Here is a 24,477-nt window from a genome sequence, read left to right as displayed (position 1 = left end):
GGCAGCATGCACTTTCTTCAATACATTTCTGTGCGCATCTAGCCAAAACCCTGAGCAACCACCAACGGCCTACAGGCAACTTTCACAGTCGACACCAATGGCTAAAACCTCCGACTAAACTGCAACTGCCGACCAAAACTGTTTGCCACACCACCACTGTTGCGATACTTTCCCCAGGCACCAAACGGCATGACAACTGCGGTAGCATTGTCCTGGGAAGCAAAGTGCATGGCCTGGTCCGTGACAAAGCCTGCTGCCTCAGCTGGTGAACTGCAGCTGTTGATGGCATCCACTATCTCCTGGTCTGACATGGCACAATTCACACCATCTGTCGTGAGGATCACAAACGCGTCCTTGCCATGCTTAACCTGGGAAAAAGAAATGAACAAGAGGGTGAGACATACATCAAGATGAACGTGTAGAGCTATGCAACGACTGCGTTACTCCAGTGCTCATGCAAACAAACGTTTATTAGATGCATATTCCCTTTCAACTACAAGGACCGGTTTAGTCACTTTCATGGTATACTATCTGATTAATGAAGTGCTAAACAGCAGGAGCAGGATAAAAATGAACGTGCTTCTAGCAGAATGGTTGTGTCAACTGTACTTGACCCATCCTATGCTGCACTTAGATTAGCATAAACAGAAATTTTGCCACTCCGCTTTGAAATAAGCGTGCCTTAGCTCACAAGATTGGGTGAACCTGTACAAAATAAAATGCTTGCTCCTTTAAAAACATCCTACTCCTCAATTATCCCGATGTCCAATTCGCAAATATCATTGTTTGGGCATTGAATGCTTAAAATGATAAATCATTTTTACTACAGTGCAACTAGCATCATACATTTATGTACAGCAAAACCATGGTGTATTGATTATGAAAGGTAATATCAATTAAGTAACTACCATTGTTTGGATTGGCAAGTGGAGGGGTGGCTGGCAGATGGGTGGGCAGTCTCCACATAATTAAGAAACAGTCCAGCTCTTTAAAGAATGTTGGGTGGCATGTACAAGCTTATGATGCGCACCCTTCATTGTCTCAATGCTGTAGTGAGATGGACTAGTACACATGCACAGTCTAGTCAACTGCATCATGTCCTTTTCTCCCTATGCTCTTGTACCCTGCAAGCACTCAATTTATTGGCATTTCATGAGCATGCCAGTACGGTTGCCTGACAGTTGACAATGCCCACTGCTGTCCACAAAACACTTCCAAACAACAAAATCAATTTATTGACATGAACATCCAGCAATGAGTAGGAGCTTGTATAGCTCCACCAACACATTAATAAAACACATCAATACATTAACACATTAATACAACACATTAATAAAACACACATGTCGGGCAATCACCAAAAACATCACAGTACTAGTATGTGAAGAACCCCAGGAGGACACAGGTCTTAGGCCTGTATTCACAAATCAGCCTTATATACTTATCTCTTGTTTATAAGGTTGGCTTGTGAATACTGGCCTAATTTGTTTATGTAACATGTAGGGCTCAAAAACAATAAGGAAAACAAGACATAAGTGACATGCGGTGCTGTACAGCACTCCACACCCTTTCTACTGCGGTGTTGCGCTGCTCAAGCATCAACTTTATTGCGATTCTATTTGTGCCATGAACACTCAAGTTTACAGAGGGAACAAAGGCACCTCATATACAAAACAAAAATGCTTGACTCATTCCAAATGCAATAGCTCACTGCATGCGGCATTCTCCTGCTGAAAACAATGTCACGGGTTTAAATTTCTCCCACAGTGGCCGCATTTTCTTGAAAACAAACACAAAGACGCAGCAGCACGTAACCTAGGTAAACAAGTGGTAGAGCAGGTGATGTAGTGTGATCCACAGCTTTCTAATGCAGCCTTTCTATAGTATCACTGTTGCTTTGTGAAAATAATGAAAATGTTGTATCAACCAAACAATTTACAATAAACAGTAATGAAGACAGTTTATCCTTCTTTAAATATAGTGTATAGTACACTTGTGTTGCATACACAGTAAAAGCTCGTTAATTTGGATTTCACGGGACCGGGAAAAATGTCCGAATTAACCGAATGCCGAATTATCGAAAGTATCAAGAAAACAATAGACAAATGTCTATTACATCCAATGCACTTTTATTTTCTTCAAGAATACGTAAGTCCAGCAATTACGTTGTATACGAGCAGTTCAAGAACCGCAATCTTCGTCATTTGCGACTTCGTTCGCAATGTTAATGTGGCTCAAGACCCCCATGTCTTAATCGAAAACAGTCTGAACTTAAACCTTATTATGTACCAACAACGCAATTGTTGACGGTGACCACACCTTTCTGAAAGCCCCGCGGCCATTTTGGCTGTCCATGAACACTGTTTTCGTTCCTTTGCGTCGTACATTTGGGGCGCTTCGCGCTCGGCGCGCTCCGAAGATTGTCCAAATTAACTGGGTTGCGGCCAAATGACCGAATTAAGAGCGTTTGATGCCATTAAACAATGCATGTGTTGGTCGGGACCAGAGAGCACAGCCGAATTATCCAATTTTCCGAATTAACGAGTGCCAAATTAACGAGCTTATACTGTACATGATGCAAATAAAAAGCTTGAAAGCACTAACGGCACCTGCTGGGAAGTTGCAAAGGTGCTTACGTCTCATGTACAATGCTCAACTATTGAAACGCAATAATCAGCCCTCACAGCAGCTGACAGTTTTTTGCATCAACACTGCGCAATTGCCTGAGGGTCTAACACTACAGGACCAAGACACTTATTTCAATTTCCTGCCAGAATGAGCCAGCTCGGAGTTCCCAGCACTCACTTGTGGCACAAAAAAGCGCAGCAGACTTCCATGCAGGCCAATTACAGTGAAACCTCGGTGATACGATCACAGTTCATACGAATTTCGGGATGATACGAATTTTTCGTTGGTCCCGGCCAAGGCCTATTGGCCTGCAATGTAATGGAGTACGGTTGTTGCGAACTGATTTTCACCCAGCGACGTTTGATACGAATGTATGCTACCACCGTGGTACGAAGAGGTGCTGTCCGCGCTGTCGCGGAAGACGCGCCAAGCATGTGCGAGTGCGGGAACGCAAGCGTGGGCATGCGCGCCGCATCGCGAAATCGTCAGAATCACGGTGTAAGAAGAACTTTTTTGTTACAGTCAGAAGAAACCTTCAGAGACGTGTCACGGCCTCCGAGATTGTGTGCGCGAATCTTTGAGGCTCTTATGTGTCTCCGTGTGCCTTCGCGTTTAGATTACAGAGGACATCACCGTCATGCTTTTTTTTTTCCAACGCATCGACGCGGGCTGCTGTCGTACTGTGTATACACGTGCCTGCCTCGTGCATCAGACATCCTACGAAAGGTGGACAAGGACCGAAAGAAGGCGAGGACGGTCTTGGCGAAGGAGTCAGGCCTCACAACGTCAACATGCACGACCATTGAGGTCGCACTTGTGTGGGCACGGCCGTTAATCTCCCAAAAACATCCCCAACACCTCTGCCATAACAACATCATAACACAGGACCGTGGTTCTGTAACTTTGTGACCTTGATCCATTGCTTCAAAGCACTTCTTTTGTTACTTTCGCTGCAGTACTCGGGTGTCATGCAAGAAAGCATACTAAAATTTGGAGGGGGTATTGCTGTCGCGGGTCACAACGCACCTGGTTCCTTAATTAAATACGCGCGTAGGGGCCCTATATTTACGAGTGCTGGTAGGACTGCCGACATCTAAAAACTTAGCTGAAAATCATTCAGGGTTCTTCCTGATGTTCTTGCGGCCCTGAAAAACAATGAATGAAAATGTACGCCAGCTTTCCTATGTCGCATGGTAATTTTCCATGCTTTCTGGTGATACGAAATTCGGATGATAGGAATATTTTTGGTGGTCCTGTGAGATTCGTATCACCGAGGTTTCACTGTATCGTGTTTGCTGAGCACTGTACAGTATTGCTGCAAGGGAGCAATGTCTTTTTGGTTACTGCTACTTTATGCATTCATTAGGAAGCAACTTGTAGCAGTGCTACTGGACCGAAAATACAGTACAGTAAAATCTCGTTACTACGAACATCAGATCAACGAAATTTTCAGATTAACGAATTTTTTTGAAATCCCCACCAAAATGCCTCTATTACCAATGTAAAAAACTTTGAGTACTACGAATTTCAGAATACCGAATATTTCAGATTAACGTACGTAACTTAACCCCGAAATCAACAAGACGCTTCGTTATTACGAAGTTCCTTGAATGTTTCGGTACGGAAATCACTGAAGCTTACACCTATCATCATCTGCAGAAGATATGCGCCGGGAAACCCGCTTACACGGATGCAGCCCCATCAGCGTCGACATCAACGCGAGCGTCACCAACCGGTCAAACTGGTCAAACCAAATCAAACAACGTCCCAGGCTTAGTCCCGCTGTTGCCGCTGTTCTCACCACGTTTCCAGCTGCTGTCGTTTGGAGCTGCGAAGTTTAGATCGTGTTGTGCGGTCGCTTTTCTGGCAATGAGTTCGCCTGGCCCCAGCGTTAAAAAGAAGCGACGCCAGTTTTTGCTCAAGGAAAAAGTGGACATTCTGACGGAGCTGAATGCTGGAAAAAAAGCAAGTGGATATATGCAGGGAGCGTGATATCGCGCCGTCAACAGTGGCAACGATACTGAAGGATCGGGAGAAGATCGTGAAATTACATCAAGAATCACAGCTGGCTCCCTCAAGAAAACGCTTGCGGCTGGGCAACTACCAAACCGTCGACGACGCCGTCCATACATGGTTTAAGGATGCCAGACAACACGGTGTGCCCTTGTCAGGCCCTATTATTCAAGAAAAGGCGCGACAGTCCGCGGTCGCTTTGGGCACCTCCGGCTTTGATGCAAGTGCCGGATGGCTCTATCGGTTCCGGCAAAGGAATGGCATCATGTGGCAAGTTGCGTGCGGGGAAGAAAAGGCCGCCGATGCCGAAAGTGCAATTGCCTGGCGGAACGAGCGCTTTCAGGAAATCGTCGAGTCGTTCAGTCCAGATGACGTTTTCAACACCGACGAAACGGCGTGCTTTTATCAGCTGTTACCTGATAAGACAATGAACTTTAAAGGTGAAAAATGCAAGGGCGGAAAAAACTCGCGTCTTCGTGTGTCAGTGCTCTTCTACTGCAACGCCACAGGCATGGAAAAACTCAAGCCTCTTGTTAATGGCAACTCCGCCAAGCCTCGCTGCTTGAAAAACGTTGTCTCGTTGCCTTGCGACTATCGGGCAAATAAGAAAGCGTGGATGATGCGGGAACTGTTCACGCAGTGGCTGCTGCAGTTCAACAACACAATGAAGAAGAAACAAAAGAAGGTTCTTCTAATCGTTGATAACTGCTCGGCACATATGGTAAACATACGTTTGAGCAATGTGCAGCTTGAATTTCTGCCCCCGAATTGTACGTCTTTGCTCCAACCTTTAGACCAGGGCATAATAAGATGTGTGAAGGCCGAATTTTGGAAGCAACTTGTGCAGCGCCTTCCCATTAACATACGACTGAAGCTGCCCACGGAGGTCAACATCCGTCAAGTCGCAGAAATGCTGACAGGGTCGTGGTGGAACGTCAAGGCAAACACCATTAGCAACTGCTGGCAAAAGGCAGATCTTCTCGAGACTTCGCTTACGCCGCAAGACTGCGAGCCTACGCCACAAGACTGCGATGACGAAGCGGAGCTCGACCCAGAGCTTTGGAATGAGCTTACCGAGAAGCTCCCGGTAGATGCCGCGGTAACCTTAGAGGATTACATCGACAGTGACTGCGCAGCGGCTACGTCCACAGAGCTCATCTGCGAAGAAATCGTGAGTCAAGTGCGTGAGCAAGATTGTTGTAGCAGTGACGAAGACGACGCTGGAGATGCAGAGTCTGGGACAACGGAAGAGACTATTTCCAGCTCGGATGTTGTGGTGTTCCTTGAGAAGACCCGATCGTACCTCGGGTGCTGCACGGATGTACCCGAAGATATTCTTAGGAAGGTTGCAGACGCGGAGGCATACATGCACCAGCGCCTGCTTTCTACTCGCCAGAAGAAGATAACCGACTTTTTTAAGCAGTAAATTGTTTCCACTCGGTGCCCAGTGTTTTCGCGCATTGTTTACGCCCCAACACGTGCACCTACTGCAAAGGTACGTTATTTTCGCAGTTGTGTTACATTACCGACATCATTTTTCAGTACTACGATATTTTAGAATAACGAATTAAATTCGGCGGTCTCGCGAAGTTCATTGTAACGAGATTCTACTGCATTTAGAAATCTTTAAAAGTAAGGATGGGGCAAATCGTCTGCAATCTTTTACTGGAGCATCTAACAACACAGAGGATTTCCATGGGGCTGACACATTGAAATCTGCATTGGTCATAACACAACCCAATCTGCACTACATAAAAAAAAAGAAGAAAAGGAGTCTTAAAGCGTATTTAATGCTCATTTCTGTGATGTCCCAATTCAAATACAGGTTTTGGCAACCACTGAATGTGGTGTCAGCAAACAAACTTACCATATATTCTCTTGTTTCAATGGCTGAAATACAGGCCGCTTCGTTGTGCACAAGCATCGGTGCACATGCATACACCATGAGAAGTTTCTTTGGCCATTTGTGAAGTCAGGTTAGATATCATTAATTTTTTTACTCTGATTACTTGGACTTTGCTGCAGCTCCTGGCTGACCTCGAATCATCGATAAGCGACTCTACATACTACTGATGACTGTGAATGGCTGTAGTTTATAACTAAATTCACCACTCTTTCTGAAGTGTTGTGATCATTCTAGTACTACTGTATGCTCTCTCAGGTAATTGGCCCACTTCAATATACACCAATTCAATTCATTAAGTTTTAGTAAAACCTTTTCCCACCTCCATGGACCTGACATCTGGAAGCGCAATGACACCAAATGGCTTGAGATCCAAGTCACCCAAGCTTCTGGTCATGGCTAGGCGTCCATTAACAAGATGCCTCCCGTGGCTGTCCGAGATGAGCTTGCCACCAGACATTTTAATCCTTTCCTAATGACAAAATGATAACATTCGAGGTTACAATAGTCCAGTGACCCATTTTGAACACATAAAAATATCTCTATATATGTTTTAAGGAAAACAATGCTAAATATTTGCAGAAAGGGTTCCTAATGAAGGCTCAACTTTTCAATTTCTTTTTAACCATAAGTACAACACTGAGAACATTTACAGCATCTCTATTTTCTAATCTTTTTTATAGATTTTGGCCCTTTCCCAGCATGAAGAGGCGACAAGAGTTGTTCAGTGTTGTTTAAAGGGGCCCTGCAACACCTTTCCAATGTTATCACAGAATGGCCATACTACAGGACTCTGTTGCTGCATGAATCTGATGCAGCAAAAAAAATTTTTCAATACAGTTGAGTATAGGCGAAGTTGTCGCAGGATATGTGAGCTTTCTCTTTTCTTTCATCACCAGAAGTGTGGTCACATGGTAACACAAGCTGCTGATGCTCGTAATGAATCGGAACGGATCACGTGTTGCATTCTGTCAACAGAGAGACGTGGGTTTTAAAGGGGCCCCGCAACACTTTTCCAAGTAACCATCAAATGGCTTCACCAAACGAGTTTATTGCCTCACGAATCGACCGCCACAAAAATTTTTAGAATCCGAATACGAGCGGAATTAGAGGATTCACTGCATGCTGTAATTGCTTTCTCTCTTCTCTCGTCCCAACGAAAGCGCTGGAAGCTAAGCAGGGAGGGATGGCACGAGGGAAAGGAGTTATGTCACGCACGTGTCATGATCTTGAGCACTTTTTTTTTTCTATGAACACGCGGCTAACCTTCAGTGAGATCGCGAGCGCATGCACGGGCACGTGGCATCCTGTCGCAGCGGGCGCAGTAACTATGTAGCCCATGATGCTCAAATCAGCCAATGGCAGTCAACTTGGGTATATGGCGCGGTCATTTGAGTATATATATAGAGAAGAGGGAGCGATTTTTAGCTGACTTTGAGAACTAATTGTAAATTACAAGCAGTGTGTTGCGCTATAACGTTTGGCTCGCGTGTTCTCAGGAGCCTCGACTACCGATTGGCAGCGTTTTCTGACCATGCTGAAAAAGTGTTGCAGGGCCCCTATGAAAAATTTTTTTTATTAGTTGGGTGAACTGAATGAAATCGAAAAGAAAACTTGTTCAGCTTTTTCTGCAGATTCGAAATCTCTAAGTAGATTTTTAATAGCTGCATTAGACCAAAAGATATGCAATTTCTAAAATAATATTTCTTACGGTGCTTTTCAGCAACTTCACTTTGTCAAACAGAAAAATAAAGTACGTGACAAGACTGCCAGTGAGTTGGTCTAGCCAATAATGCTAATCTGATTGTTTTTAACGAACTTCGATTGCAAAATAAATGGATGCAAATGTGAGTAAACATTTTTTGCTGCGTACAATTCATGATTATCTAGAATTACAATATGGTGAACAATGATAAGAAAATAAATAGCATCACCGGCTAGACCAGTTTTCTGGCAACCTTGCCACATTGTTTTTGTGTTTGGCAAAGCAAAGTTGCCAAAAATCACTGTAAGAAATACTTGCTTAAATATGTGTTAGAAATTGCATATCTTTTGTTCTAATGCAGCTATTAAACATCTACTTAGAGATTTTGAATCTGCAGAAAAAATTGCATAAGTGTATTAAATTTCATGTCGTTCAGCCAACTATTAAAAAAAACATTTTTTAAGACCCACGTCTCCCCTTAATAGCAGTGAAACTTTCAACTGCATCTTCACATTACAGAAGCTTGCACAATCCAAGTTTTCTTGCAAGTAGTCCATGAGGCATACCTGCCAACCTACAAACTTCACATCTCAAAGAGATGACAAGGGGGGCAGGGCGGTGACGCCAAATACATTTAAAAGTTTGTCCTGAATACACACATCCCGTGCATGGGCGGCACTAAAGGGGCCCTGAAACACTTTCATAAGTAATCGAGTGACCACACTATTGGAGTTTATTGCCTCGAGAAATTTGAGAAATTTTTGTGACAATCGATTCGTGAGGCAATAAACTCTGATACTGAGGTCCGTCGATGATTACTTGGAAAAGTGGTTCATGACCCCTTTAAAGGCCAACTCCGGCGATTTTTTGGCCATGTCAAAGTAATGGTGCTTTTATGTTCCTGAGACGCTCCTGTTACGGGCCCGATAGCAGAAATACTCTGCGAATTGGAGAACAATCTTAAATAAGCAAAAAAGCGCAACACCGAAACAAACTCAACTGAGTGTACTGTCCACGTATGACGTAGAGGTTGTTACGAACGAACCGGAAGTCGTGCAAGGCATTCCGGTCACGCCGGCGGGGAGTATGAAAACTGTGATAGCCAGGACGACCAGCGAAGCGCCGGCCAAACCAACGCTGTCCGTCGCCTTGTGCACAGCAGACGCTCGCTGTAGGGGCCAAAGCACCGAAGTTAGCGGTGCGTCACTTCCGCCGCCTTCTTAATACTGACGTCACAGACGCAATGTTGCCAATAATTGTGGGAAGCCAGGAGGGAGTTTGCAGACAATATTTAAAATTCATTTGCAAACAATCTGCGTAAGTCTCAAGCCTGTAATTTGGCATAAATGACGGAAACGTGCAAAGGAACGTACCCAGCGAATTTCATTGAGATCCATCGACCTCGAAAAATCGCCGGAGTTGGCCTTTAAGGGGAAGACGGTGACGGCAGCTGCCGCTCTAAAATTTTAACATGAGCCCTCCCCCCCAGCACTAGAATGCTGAACCTATATAGCTACTTTTTTCAAGGGTGCCCTCACATAACCCTCTCTTTAACTGAAGGACCTCACTCATTGTAGCCGCCTCCTCCAGAAAAAAAAAATCCTGGCACTGCCCTAATGACATGGGATATATATATACCCTTTATTACAAATGATTTACCTCAAGATGTAGCACATGCACAACAAACCAGAAACACAGCAAACTGAAAGCGTCACATTTACTTTTACATGAATGCGACTTTGTTACTGCCGAATTTCTCTACTTCGGGAACCTGTCTGAATACACCTGCTCAAAGCAATTAGCCTTTTGGTGTACGATGGTTTGCACAACCACAAGGATCAGTACCACTGCAAGTTCTTTCAGATCATACACATTATTTTGCAAACATGTGGAGCTCCATCCATTACCACTTTTAAAACTTTTGAGAAAATAGAACCTTCCTTTTAAATGCGAATGCGTTTCTTAGGCGGGGGTTTTCCTGCGTCCCTGGCCGGCGTGCGCACAGGTGTTATCTCTCCGCGCGCGCTCCTCCTCGCCCCTAGCAACAGCTGCGCCGCGCCTAGCAACCGGAGCAGGTGGTGAGCGGCGGTGGGTAAGGGAGACGAGGAGCGCGCGGGCGTGTGATGGCGCTCGCATCGCGGAGCAGCGGAGGGTAAGGGAGAGGAGGAGTGTGCCCGGTGAGGGCGCTCGCATCGCGGAGCTCGCTCAGCGCAGAGAGAGCTCGGGCGCTCCTCCCGTCCGCGCTCGAACCTATGTATATCATGCAGGGAGTGCGCGCTTTGGTGTGTTGATAGCGATGGAAGTCGGTGAAGTCCAATCTCTCGCGGCAACGATACCACTAGGACGAAGTGTAACACAATGCAACTCGAACACAATGCAACTCAAGCATTACGCCTCTACGTGCACACTCTCGTCTCTCTTCATTAATTAATCGCACACTCATCGGGTGCACCCAAATGCATTCGCACTTCCTCACAATCCCCTTCGGGGAGGTTTGGCTTTCTTTTTTTTTTTTTTTTTTTGTCAAACTCGACAACATTTGTAAAATCATAGTAGACAGATTTTCTAGCTTTACACAGCATTCATGAAATTTGGGGTATGTAAGATGTGTTACCTCCTCCAGCTTGAGGCCAGCGGTGTGGTCAGTAGTAAGTCGACGCGACTCCCCACTGCGGCAGAGCAAGGCACGGCTGTCACCTACATGGGCTACATACAGCTCTGTGCTGCTGCTCAGGAGGCACACTGTGGCAGTCGTCCCTGATGAAGAATCCTCGCCATCTGCTTGTCAAAAGAGAAAGCACATGAATTCACTCAAGAAGTTTTAGAAGAGAATGCATTCTCTGACTACACGAGGAGAGCCCCCATGTCTCGTATCTATTCAAAGCAACGTATTTCAAGCTGTTATTCTTCATTCCAACCTTTCAATTTTGGAATGTGCTTCCAATGTTTTTCAACTCTAAACTTGTTGCGCCATCTCCAACTACAGCACTTATTGGATCATGATGTCATGCACTCTAACAAAAAAAAAAACAATGTTAAGTAAAAGAGCAACATAAACCGAATGGTCTGGTGCCTATGACAAAATTACTGCCCAGCTTCTTGTTAGACAAAAAGCCTACTGAAACTTTTGTACACCCTGGCACACATATGCTTCAAAAACATTTCACTTCACTTCTAAAAACAAGCTTAGAAAGACATGCATTGCAATAAGCAGTTTGGCTTATCTTGCTCGCAGAATGCACTTCTACATCTTCGTGCAAAGCACCAGCGTCAAGCGTGATAAGCACACATTTTTTCAGCCTCCTTTTGTTTTCTGCTCTTCATCTATTTTCAAGAAAGCTACACCTTAAACAATTAAGCTACAAGGACCATTATTTCTTTTTTATTGATATCTTCGGCTGCGATTTTACATCGACAATTAGAGTGGTTCACTACTGCAAGGGGGGATGCAGGGATAAAACATCGATTTTCAAAAAAAAATGTGCATTTGCAAATGTGAGTTGTTCTGGATTGCTGGTTCATTAAAGAACAAGAACAGGCTCACCAAGTTTGGTTGTTATCTGAGCAGCAGAAAAGAAGAAAATGAATTCTGTGCACGAGGCGGTGGTGGAGGCCCTACCTCTGCGTCGCACCACTTTGATTGTATATTTTTTTGCCATCCAAATAAATAGCGTGTTGCGAAAGCTTTGAACTCATTTTTCTCAGTTTGCACTTTTTGGGATAAGAAACCTGTTAGGAAAATTATCATTTCCTAAATGCTTCTCCAATTGCTTCTTGCAAGGCAGTTTCTAGACTGAAATTTTGTCAGGAACAAGTAAGGTACTTTTCTGATCTCTAAGTATTACCTAAAAAAAAAATTTGAGATGTTTCACATGCAGTGACAAGCAAAAACATGAACTTCGATTTTAGAGTGCTGGCAATTTTAGAAAAATGACATAAAAAACACACGAGTGGCCTTATCCTGCACTACAAACCATCTAGAAGGCATGTAATTACTAAAAATTCGTATATTTTCATTACTTTTTACATGATAGTTTTCCTAAGTTGGCATACCCGATTGATCATTATAAGAGCTATAAGGTTTTTTGTATTTATGCTAGGGTTCTGAAATTTAAAATGTATGTTCTCTAATAACAAAAAGATAAGCAAACCTTAAAATTTCCATCAAAATAAGTGCAGCAGTTCAGCAGTTGCCTATTCAGCCCCGCATCCCCCCTTCAGGGGCTTTGCAACAATTGTTTGACTGCCTTCTGTAGCACTGGAGTACATGTATTACCGAAAACAGAAATGAATGCAAACAGAATTATAAATATTGATGTGTGGGTAGTGAAGAAAATGTTTCCTTTCACATTCTTTTCCCAGTGACACTGCTGGTCGCTTCCAATCATCACGTGCCTTTAATAGAGATAAATTGGAAGACTGGCCTTATGGTGGCCTTGACAATATTTTGCCAACGCTCTTTTTGATAGAATTGTTGCTATGGTTACAGCAAACCATGTGCTTCAGTTAGCAGACACTCCCGTGGTTTGTTGAGTAGCATTAAGTCTGACAGACCTTATGCACGAGCTCTTGTGATAGAGCGATGTACTGGATGTTGTGTCATATGTGGACACACAGTTGCAAGATGGAACGGTGTCACTGAGCCCTGTGCACACTCAGCAAGCATATTCAGCTGGTCAGTGCACTTTGTATGCTCACAGGACCAAGTGCCTTCAACCACATTAGCCGTCGTTCATCGCTCGTTGGTAGCCGACATAGGTTGGCAAAAAATGTGAAGCTCACTCAGACGCACTCATGAAATACATTTTGCTCAGAGGGCTCACTCGGACTCAGACTCACCAAAATTTGCCAACCGGACTCACTCAGACTCAAACTCACTAAAATTTTTCTCACCCGGACTCAAACTCGCCAAAATATTACTCACTCGGACTCACTCAGATTCCCGGCTCGATCCGAGTCTGAGTGAGTCTGAGTGAGTCGACTCCATGAGTCCGTTTGTGTATAATTAGCTTTTTCGATCACGGTGTAAATGCACTTTAACGCCAATATCTCGCATAATCAGTGCTCTACGATATGCATTTTGATCTCGTACATTGAAATAACAGTTATCAGTGGTCGCAATCCAGTAGGGAAAATTTTAGTGAAAGATATGACTCGCACAAGATATTTTTATAAAGCACTTCCCATGAAAGAGTTTGCGGGATAAGGTCACGGCAACTCCCCTTTGTAACTCGAGCCTCTGATCAACAAATATTGAGTATAAGCGTGAGCCGACATAAGGCTGATAGTAATGCTGAGGTTGGGTAGTTATCACCATAGGTCGGCAACGAAATGTGGAGCTCACTCAGACTCACTCAAGAAGTGCGGAGAGCTGGGCTTGAGCGCTGTGTGCGTCCCCTTCCTGTGTGTCCTGTGGTTTTGCGCTGTCTTTTCTAATCACTCAAGAAATATATTGTGTGCTTAGGGCTCACTCAGACTCACACGCACCAAAATTTCCCTCAACCGGACTCACTAAAATTTTTTTCAACTGGGCTCACTCAGACTCAAACTCACCAAAATATTACTCACTTGGACTCACTCAGACTCAGACTCATGGATTGATCTGAGTCTGAGCGAGTCGACTCATAAGTGAGTTTGCCGACCTATGGTAGCCGGTGAAAAGAAATGCCTGGAGTGTTGTCACTTCTTGCACAGCCAGCAACTGTGCATCAAGATCGCATCATCGTCCATGCATGTGGATGTCTACAAAGAAACTGCCATAGACCACTACGCAGTGAAAGGTCAAGCAACAAATTACGCACAACACACAATTACCACCAATACCAACACAAAATACGCTAAAACTGTACCACAAAATCATGAGTGCCTATGCCCCACGATTAAAATGTAGGACCAACAGGTGTACGGACTGTTTCACAAAACACCTAGTGCAGTGATGGGAATGGCCAAGAGCATTTTGGAGCACATTTTGAAGCACTAAAAATGGCAATTTGTAGCAGCTTCCGTCAGTTTTGTAGCAAGTTAACAAGACAAGAAAAATGGGATAAAAGTTGTTTATCGCTTTTATTACAGATAAAGCACACATTTAAATATTGACTAAACTTAATAAAATGTCAGTTTGGCATTAGAGCCCCGCTATAGTGTCAACAGGAATGCACCAGAATGTTTCTTGAAAAATAGCCAACAGAAAGACACCAGAACAACACCAAAAAAAAAAAAACGATTTTAAAAACTGCAGTGCTAACGAGTCTTGGTAATATGGCTTTCAGTAAGCAGCAGAGAACTTATTTTCTGTCGGCGTAAGTTAAGATACTGCTGGTGTGACACTGAGCTGGATGCCTTCATAGCACGAAGTACTTTGCTGTCAGAAAGAAAATACAGCTAGACATACAACGGAATACATAACTTGTTACAATCTTCCGTTCATAGATTGCCACCTATTTTAACCTCAATATCCCAAATTGCAATAAAGTACGAATAATATGTCGAAATATCCGCGATTTCAATCAATCACGGATCTTTCAATATACTGCCTAATAGAAAAAATTGAAACTGTTGCAGGCACACGTGATGAAGTGGTTACACTACCGGACACGAGGTTTTTTTAATACACCTTTCAAATCATGTGATAGCATGATAGCATTCAAATCATGTGCTGCATGACAGAGGTGCAATCAGTATGTCACCGGCCAATTGTGGTAGTACGAAATAAGAGGCTTTCTCAGTTATCTCGGAATCAATCTTGAGGGAAAAAGAATGCCATCTCACCAACAAGGCTAGTACCTTGCAAGGGATAATCGGAAGAGAGAAAAGGGGTGTTACCTCTAGTTTTGAGATACCACAGAATAGAAAGAAGCTATCCTGGACTTGCTGAAGGAAATCACTGATGAGATATTTTTACACTAACGTTTTGACTGAGTGCACTGCTTGGTGCTGCGACAATTTTTCATTTGAATAGCTGACTGATATTTTGGAGCTCCTCACCACTGACGTGTTACTCCACTACCTACTCCAAAGCTATCACGATAATGGTTGTTGCTCCGCTTCCACAAAGGCCATGCATGTGGTAAGAATGCCTAATTATTGTACTTTAGGAGCCATATGTAGCAAATCTGCAAATGCGGGGCCCAACGAAAATATGAAATTGTCCAAGCACACACAACTGTGCATGAAAGAAATGACAGATCTCTATACTAAATTATGTGTAAGTGCACACTGGATTTGATTATCTCGGGGAGCTTTGAGAAAGACAGGAGATGTGACAGTTCTCTTCACATAGGTTGGTGACAACAGCTATCTGGCATGTTGACCACAAGTTCTCTTAATCGTAGCCTCTGATGTTGCACAAGACGGTTCTTGCTGTTTCAAGCAGTTTGGATGGTCACGCTTTGGAGCAGCTTCTCTCATTTGTAGCACGGGTGTAGCAGCTTTAGTGAAATGTAGCACATTGAAGCAATTGTACCAGCATTCCCATCACTGCCTAGTGTCGTGTTGCAACTGTTCTCAAAATATTATATTCAAAAGCATGTGCCCTTTGGATCTAATAAAGCATCAAAAATGTTTTTATATCTTTATAGCACACAATAGTTTGGCTTAGGTGGTACCACTTACGTGTGATGTGGCGTGTCAAAGACTATCAGAACCCACAATGACTGGCCCCACTTTCGCATGTACCAAACATCCCCTCCTATGCTGAAAATCACTGTTGTGTGTTGCTGCATTCGGAGCAGAAGGTGGTTTCTTCGTTAAAATAAAATGATAACTACTTTGTTTTCGGTGTTCCTACCAGCACAACAATATTGCGGCATTCCACAGTACCAGAAGAAGTGAGTAGAAGTGATTAAAAGAGCCTGCTTAATTTGTGTCGTAGGGCCCCTTTTAGTACACTTGTCTTGCAAACTGCAGACACTCAGAAGGACACGAAATGTATGTGCCCTAGACAGTGTCTCTTTAGAAATGCTCTATAAATATTGCACTTTTCTAGCCAATCCTTGAAAGAGCCATGTCACAGCTTTTGGTAGGAGTTTATGCCATTGTTTTAGATGGCTAGGCAGTTCAGTGACACTAGAGTAAATGAAAATTCCACACCTGGCAACTTGTCAGAAGTGTCAGTCATGTACAGCCTACTTTCCTGCCAACATGTGAATACTCTCTGTAGTACCGCTAAACATGTGTGCAAACCATGGTCACCTGGCCAATTAAAGGCGACATATTTGGCAAAGGAATTGTTGGTGTCGATGAAGGCCGACTGCAGTAGTGCCTGTAGGTCTGTCTGGCCTCTACGAACCCAGTACATGATATGTGCCTCCATGTGTTCTGCACAGAAGTCGGCGCATGCGGAGCCACCATGTCCATCGAAGACCGCAAAGTAAAGGAGGTCAGGTGTAAGCTCCTTGACCCTGCATTTATAACATAACTTCAGTCACATATTTAAAAAAAAAGAGAAAACGAAAAAGCTCAACGGTTAACACAGGCTGTGACAAGGCTGCCCCTGAGTTCTGTTAAGTTTTTTTGATACATTGGCTCTACCTCCCGTACATGCTTTATCTGTTGTAGCGACGATGAGTGCAGTAATATTTTACATATATCCCTTGCGTACAGTCTACATGAATCGGCCAATACCACGCAAGGGTAGGAAGCCGGCTGGAAAAACACTGATCAGGCGATTCAAAGCAAAATAATTGCACCACAAGCGATGGTATGAAGCAGCTGTTGCCGAAAAATGCCGGATGTACTAGTAACATTTCAGTGCACATATTGTCAGCGAGAATGCGGAATAATGACGCGAGCTGTCACACTTATATTGTTCTGCAAGCTCCCTTCAACTAATTTTGCTTCAACACACAAAAAGAAAGGAACATAAAATACGACTGCACCTGTAGCGGTCTTCGTTGTACGTTCGTCGGCCGAGAATCGTCGCACAGCCGGCATGTTCACCTGATATCTTGGGTACGGGCTTACCAACTTTGATACTTTGCTGCAGCAGCAGTGGCAAATCGATCCGGTTGTCCCAAGTTCCTAGTGTGTCGAAATTAATATGCTGCTGACGCTGCCCAATATTTTCTGGGTCTGAAAGAACCTGCTTCTCGCGTACGGGCAGCCAAAATAACGGTTTCAAGGCATCTCTATTTAAGCGGGACACCCGCGGCAGGTTCGACCTGAGAAGCGACAGAGACATGCAAAGGGTGTTGCAGAGAAAACGTCGGTTATACGCGCTGCTGTCAGGAACTGTCCTGAACTCTGCCGTACAGAACGATTGCTGCGCGCGACGGAAAAATGTGAAGGCCGGTCTGTATACGCTTTCAAACGCACACTCGGAGCTCAAAATAATCCGCGAGCGCAACACACGCCACCGAAGCAACCAAAACAAGGATAACAAGGACACCACAAGTAGCGACCCCCACAAGTATATCAAGGGCCGCGCCGCATTCGCGAACTACTTCGAAACATATGAGAGCATGCGCTCATGCATCATGTGCGCTATATATTTGTCGAGCATTTAGGATGCAAAGATAATGGTCGCAAAGAGTTGTGCTAAATTATATTTTGCTCTTAGCATATTAATTTACGAAACTAGCTCTGTGCATAAACAACTGTAACAGATGCAGTCGCACTCGGAGCAGACGAATACCAGCCGGCGAAAGTGGACTTTTGTGCACGACCTCCTCTATGCTTTTGTGGCCACACTTCTGTGACACCACACAGAACCCTGCCCTTTTGTGAGAGTGGACAGCATTGTGCTCGACAGATAATTATGAATATGCGACTAGAGAAGCGTGAAGTAGACACACACAGACGCCACTTTCAACAGTATGTCAGTACAAGAAAATCGCCGAAGAAGTGACTAGCTGTCAAAACTACATCACCCATGCTGGCATCCTCCAAGAAAAGCAAGTTATTTATCTGTTCGTGCGACAGAAGGCATGTTTGTGCACCGGGTGTACGCATGAATTTTCACTATGGAGACAAAATCTTCGTTTGCTCAGATTGCGTAGATTTCCTACTCTGTTAATTTTCCCTGGCAGGGGTTCCACCATATTGACAAATTTCATAATAGCGACATAAGCCAATCAGAAAGGTCGTAGCAGCCCTCTGGGCCAATGAGAGTTGACAAGACGGCGAATTCGACGACATGGCGGAATTCGAAAATGTGCAGTACCAGTTGTGCAGTTTCAACGCTGTCCAGAACAGCAATCCAGAAAAGGACCCCTGGCCTCCAGCGCTGCCCCGCCCAGCCAGGCGATGGCTGTTGTTCTTTAGACTCTTGGCGCAACCCACTTCTAGGGATAGGCTATGACTCGGACATAAAAGGGTTTAAAGATGAACACTCCTGTGGCTAAAACCAAATATGGTATGGACGCCACCAAGCTCGGGAAAATCTTTCTCTACGCAGCGAAAGAAACGCTGCTGCGGCAGCCACGAGAGACATCATGGTAGTATGAGGCGATCGACTGTCCGCAAGCGGGTTGTGTTGCGCTGCTGTTTTCAAAGGAAACTCGGCGAGGCAAACAATATGTGTGCTTAAAAGAAAGTTTCATGTGCTATTTCGATGCGCTGCAACTTGCCAATGGGTCATTCCACGCCAGACGTCCCAGCCCACGGTGTTTCCCAGCCGGCGACCATCTCAAATGTATTCGAAAAAAGCGTGCGGATTTATTGCATTACGTGGGAGCCTTCTGAATTTTGCATAATGTCGCCTGAGTGCTGTTTGTCAGAAAATTTATTCTGGAAGCATAGTTTTTTTTTTTCAGTACCAAATTTGGCTTACGTATTAAGCAAAGTCATTTGTGTAAGGTGTTTGTAGCTCAATAATATTACTGTAATTTTTCTAAAAAGGATCCTTCATCTATCGTTGCTTGAACGCCTCTCATCGCTCTTCGGCCGCCGACTACCCCCGCGCCGGCCACCCTCTCTCCTTGCTTAAAGGGGGTCATTATCCCGTTCTCAGAACATATACGCAGTTGTCCCGATAACCCAACCTCTACCGTGGGAAAGCAAGTGTCGTTCAGAGACCCCGCGACGGTTCGGGCGAAAGAGAAGATCTCGATTTCTGGGGGCCGGCCGCCCGGCGAGGCTGCCTGAGCACCGGAGTATAATCAGGGAATGGGCGCCCTTTTTCTCCCTTCATCGCCCGCGTGAGGAAAACGGCGGTGAATGAACGTATATACTGCGGTACATTCCGATGTGTTCGAGTTGGACAGAGGTCACCGGAGTTAGGCGGGAGCATCATCCCCCAAGACCTCCCAGCTGGGTACATTTTCGTTTACAGTGTAGAAGGAGATTCGAGCCACTTTGAAATTTCAGTGACTATAACTTCAATAATGACTACTGGGCGAGCTGTTACGGAATAAGTATATTATGTCCGGGTCGTTCGTCAGGTTCCCTATCTGTTGAACAGATCCAAGTGCCCAAGTGCGCGCGCCAAGGAGTAGCAAAAAAAAAAAAGTGCTACTAAGCGCTTTGCTTACGCTCGTCTGTTTTCTGTTCATTCGTTATTTTTTATTACTGTATTGTTATGCGTCCAGCTTGTGAGCCCTACTTTTGGCTTCCCTGCCTACTTCCAGTCTGTACCGACCTCGGTGGGGGGGGGGGGGGGGGACCACAACGGGCCCATGCCCCCCCCCCCCCGACGTTTTTTACCCCGTGGGACACAGAGCACAAAATGACACTTGACCCCACTTATCTGCCCGGACCCAATGTCGGGTAAAGGAGGTGCCCCCCCCCCTCCCGAAAAAAAAAAGTTCTGCCTACGCCACTGGACCTCTCTAAAGACGGTGTGCAACACCTTACCTGCTGACGCTGCGGCTTTGCAATCTTTATGGGGAGATGACGACGCATGCTGTCCCGTTTTGTCTCTGGCTTGTAGTGGTGGCGCCAGTTGTCATCACCTGTGACGATCCGCTCCAGGAAAAGGTCTTCATGATATCGAAACAGATGTCGAAGTGCTAGCCCCATACGCAGTTGCTTGTGCTGGTCGGTGAGCTGCTTCAGAACTCACGACGCGCACACCTTCCGACCAGTGGCGCAGGCAGAAATTTTGTTCGGGGGGGGGGGGGGGGGGGCACCTCCTTGATCCAACATGGGGTATGGCCCAGATAAGTGTGGTCGAGTGTCATTTTGTGCTCTGTATCCTATGAGAAAAATTTTCGGGGGGAGGGGGGGGGGGCACGGGCCCGGCGTGCCACCCCCTGGCTACGCCACTGCTGCGCCACTGCTTCCGACAACGCAACCTGTCGTGAAGAATTGTCTACACTGTTCCAACGGTGACATCCACCTTCACTGCCAACATCCGATCGCTATGTGAAACGCCGATCACTTCTCACTAGGCCGTCCAGCGGCCGTGTTGACTAGATTGACCGCAATGATGTGTTTGCCTGGCCTGGTCTCTGGTCATCGACGAAACTCTCATGGCCTGCACGAAAACGGGCACTCCATTTTCTCACGGACTTGGGATACACAGTCTTCCCCGTATACGCGATCACCATCCGGCAATCAATGCTGGCCGGATTAACACCTATTGCTGTCAAAAATATGATAACGCCTCGCCGCTCCTCAATTGTCGCATTTTGCAATGTGAACGTCAGCCTGTCCTCACACGCACTGCCTCGTCCATTGGACGGCGTTCTTTATTAGAGCCTCTTCACAATGGATGAAAAAAGAAAAATGAAGCGATGACACGCTTCTGATAATGGCCTGCCGTTGGTCCCTGGCCGGCTCCCTCTTGCGCATGCGGGCGCCCCCGCATGCTCCATTCCACGGCAGAGACTCTAATCGCATTCCTAGATGTCTCGCTACGTTCTCCCATAGTGGCATAGCCTGCATCTATGTTAACGGTTACGTTGTTACGACGTTTCGTACCTTTTCATTTGAACACCCCTTGTAGTTTTCCTATAGAAGGAATGCTCCAGAGCAAGGCGCTGGGGGTTGTGCACAAACTCTTAAATAGAAAAAGTTTGCCCAAGGAATTCAGCGAATCGAAGAATGCGGAACTGAAACTATTGAGGGAATGTGCCCTTTTCATTCTCCTGTGCTGCCCCCTGCCGTTTTAGTAGGTTTTGGTAGGGGCGTGAGTTTGGGGGAAGGGGAGGGGATGCCTTTGCGTGGTGATCCGGGACAACCAGGATCGCCAGAACGAAAGCTTGCGATATCGAGAGGCGTGCGGAAACCATACCAAAACGTTCCGCGCCTTTTCCGTTAGGAAATGGGCGCATGCGCCGTTCCATCGTGATAAAGGCTGATTGAGCCTAGATGCTTTCAGCAAGGCCATCGCAAAAGCAGAAGGTAGGGTCCCTAGAATAAAGAATAAGAATTGACAAATATTGAGCAAAAAATAAATAATAAACACCATACAACAACGATGCCCTCCCACTCCTAAAGACGTTCCGGAATACCTGAGGAGCGAATATTCTACAATGCGGATTGTAATATCCATTTCCTTTTAACAAGAAAGCGTTTTATGCCAGGGCCCACCAAGACTTCAGTGACGTATTTCCGTCACGGAATTGACGTCGAAAAAATGGACACGACCAGCAGGGGCGTAGGCAGCAATTTTTTTCTTTTCGGGGGGGGGGGCACCTCCTTGATCTGTAGTGGGGACGAGCAGGCAGATGTGGTCGAGTGTCATTTTCTGCTCTGTATGCTATGGGAAAAAAAAGATTTCGGGGGGGGGGGGGGGGCACGGGCCTGGTGTGCCCTAACGTGGCTACGCCCCTGACGACCAGATGGCAAAGAAAAACTGAAAAATTGTTTCGTCAGTGGGTGTCGGACCTACGACTTCTCGGTCCACCACAGCCAGGGGCGTAGCCAGAAATTATTTTCGGGTGGGGGGGGGGGGGGGGGGGGGGGGGGGGGGGGCTCAACCATACTTTACGTATGTTCGTGCGTGCATTTGTATGTGTTCGTGTATATATAAGCAAGCAAAATTGAAAATCTGCCTCGCCTGGCTGTAACACCGCGTTCCCCGCTTACGCTCGCCCCGAGAAAAATCGTAGCCGGGCTAAAAAGGAGGCACGACGCGCGTTGCGTTTTCCTCTAGTACGGCCGCTACCACAAAGGTTTGTTTCACTTTTACGTTTTACTTTCGTTTTATATACCGATTCCGATAACGGAGGGAGGAGGAGGAGGAGGAGGAGGAATAAACTTTATTGTCAACCAGCAATTTAAGCGCCTTGGCCTAGGCCTCCCACGTGGGGACGTCGAGGTCTTGCCTCCTCGTCGCCCTGCGCAGCTCCCACCTCGACGATCAGCTATGGGACGGAGGGATCAACCATGTTTTTTTTTCTCTTTCCTCCTCATCCCCCTCCAGCATTTCTGTACCTTCTACCCGCATTCTTGGCTTTTTTTTTTTTTTTCGTTCCTCTATGCTACCCGTACCTATTTCTGTACTCTCTTCCTGCGATCCTGGCGGCAGCCTGCGGGTTTGTCCTTGCGCTGTACAGGTGAGGCGAACATACAGCTACAATATTTTTATTATGTATTAAGGTAAACACAATGACAAGAAGAGGCATCGAAGAAGCATGCTGTATTCATCATAATTTACGCGTGACAAGTGTTCACTCGTGCGCGCATTGCAAGCTCGTGCGTATTGAGCATTATACGAAAACATGGGAAGAAATATGCATTGTTCCAAGAACATCACCAACTGCCTTCAGCTTGGTGCAGGAAAAAAAAACACCAGCCAGAACATATGCAACCTTTCAATAGAGACTAGATATAACACCACGAATTAAAGCAACGTAATTCCATATACATCAACTTATCTACACAATTAAATACTGCAAACTGTATTTCCCTCTATAGATAAAGCTACGCATTACATTAAATCTTCATTGATTGCAGAGTTGAATAATGATGACGCCGGGCATAATTATGTCTTAATAATATAAATTATCGTTCCTTCGTGTGGTTTATCCAAAGCAGAAAAAATGGAGTTACGTTGCACTCACTGTGTCGGGAGATGTTCTCTTATATGAAATTATGTCGTACAGAACATTGCACACATACTATAGTTTTCTCAGCATCATGATGTCATTCATTGTCATTTCTGCATGTGGATGCAAACTTTACGGAAAACTGCACAGAAAAGCAGTTTTTGTGAGCCACCTAGTTTACGATACGAATGAGTAGAAGCTCTTCTGTGTTTCTTGCACTTCAACTTGATGTTATTTTTCCGAAAACGCCGATGACCGCTTGAAGATTAAACAAAGCACGAGCGCAAAGACACACACAAATAATCTTGGCATTCGTGTTGGTACTGTGCTGAAGGTGTCCTGAAGAGTAGACACAGTTTGCAGGCTCGCCATCCTATAGAAGCATTGACATGTGAACACCTTCCAGTGCCTTTGATGTGCCCTTTCAGGTGCTGTTTGTCTTCATGCATAGGCGTGCGCAGGGTTCCCCATTATGGGGGGCAAAGGTTAATCGCAGCGCCCCCCCCCCCCTACTAAGTCAATGTATGGGGCAGATTTTGCACCCCCCCCCCCCTCTTAGGGCTTAGGTCAATGCACGGGGCAGATTTCGCGCCCCCATTTCAGGTGATTAGGGGGGTGCCCCCCCCCCCCCCCCCCCCCCCTGTGCGCACGCCTGTGTCTTCATGCCATATATGTATTGGCCTCGAGGACATACCGTGGCGCTATCTCTGTGACGTAAAAAGCGACAACACGTGACACCGGCTGCGGCGTGTTCGACGCCTGCAGTGGTTCAGCCCGTTCATCCACAATTCATTTCGTGTTGCAAGCGTTCTATATTTGTCTGTATTAGCTGCAAAACAACCTGATGTGCACGTAAGCAGGGTTAGTGAGCAAAAGGGCGGCATCGCCGCGTCGTGCACTCTCGTCGGAGCGCGTGCGACAGTTGTGAAGATGCCACTCGCTTGAAAAGTGAGCTGTCATAAGATTTACCTTGTAAACTATAACTGGAAGTACTCACACCTCCTGTATATTTATGTTTACTGAGTGTCACAAAAGTAGCATATGCTTAACATTGCCTCCGCATAATGTCCTAAGGTACGCCATGGAAAGGTTTTTTTTTTTTTTTCACTTACGCCCAAGGTGAAAGCGCTCTAATTCTTCTCTGCGTGCCGTGAGCGTACGTGCACCGCTTAGTGTGTGTTAGCGTGAGCCGTAAGACGAGCACCCGAGCTGCGTGCCTTGTTTTTGTTTTGTCTAGTATGGAACTGCTTGCCGTGAAGGTCAACGCCAGCAGAGCCAGAGCCTTAAGACGTGCATCC

General features: G+C 45.5%; 1 protein-coding gene across 2 annotated transcripts; it reads right to left on the bottom strand.

Moving 5' to 3' along the window:
* Window positions 1–68: 68 nt before the first annotated feature.
* Window positions 69–17,641, bottom strand: LOC119399907 (protein phosphatase 1K, mitochondrial). Of its 2 annotated transcripts, XM_037666800.2 has the most exons (5): window positions 17,126–17,639; window positions 16,440–16,648; window positions 10,864–11,027; window positions 6,867–7,016; window positions 69–368 (listed from the first exon to the last, which is right to left on the bottom strand). In XM_037666800.2, exons 1-5 carry the CDS (start codon window positions 17,425–17,427, stop codon window positions 102–104), a joined length of 1,092 nt encoding a protein of 363 aa, XP_037522728.1. In that variant the 5' UTR covers window positions 17,428–17,639; the 3' UTR covers window positions 69–101. The 2 variants fall into 2 exon arrangements, with proteins under 2 accessions (XP_037522728.1, XP_049273035.1); XM_049417078.1 differs by lacking the exon at window positions 6,867–7,016 and having other exon boundaries at window positions 17,126–17,641.
* Between the last annotated feature and the right edge of the window lie 6,836 nt (window positions 17,642–24,477).

Source organism: Rhipicephalus sanguineus, chromosome 1 (assembly GCF_013339695.2).
Source record: "Rhipicephalus sanguineus isolate Rsan-2018 chromosome 1, BIME_Rsan_1.4, whole genome shotgun sequence".
Lineage (NCBI taxonomy): Eukaryota > Metazoa > Arthropoda > Arachnida > Ixodida > Ixodidae > Rhipicephalus > Rhipicephalus sanguineus.
The sequence above is the reverse complement of the archived record's forward strand: the minus strand, read 5'-3'. Positions and strand labels throughout refer to the sequence as shown.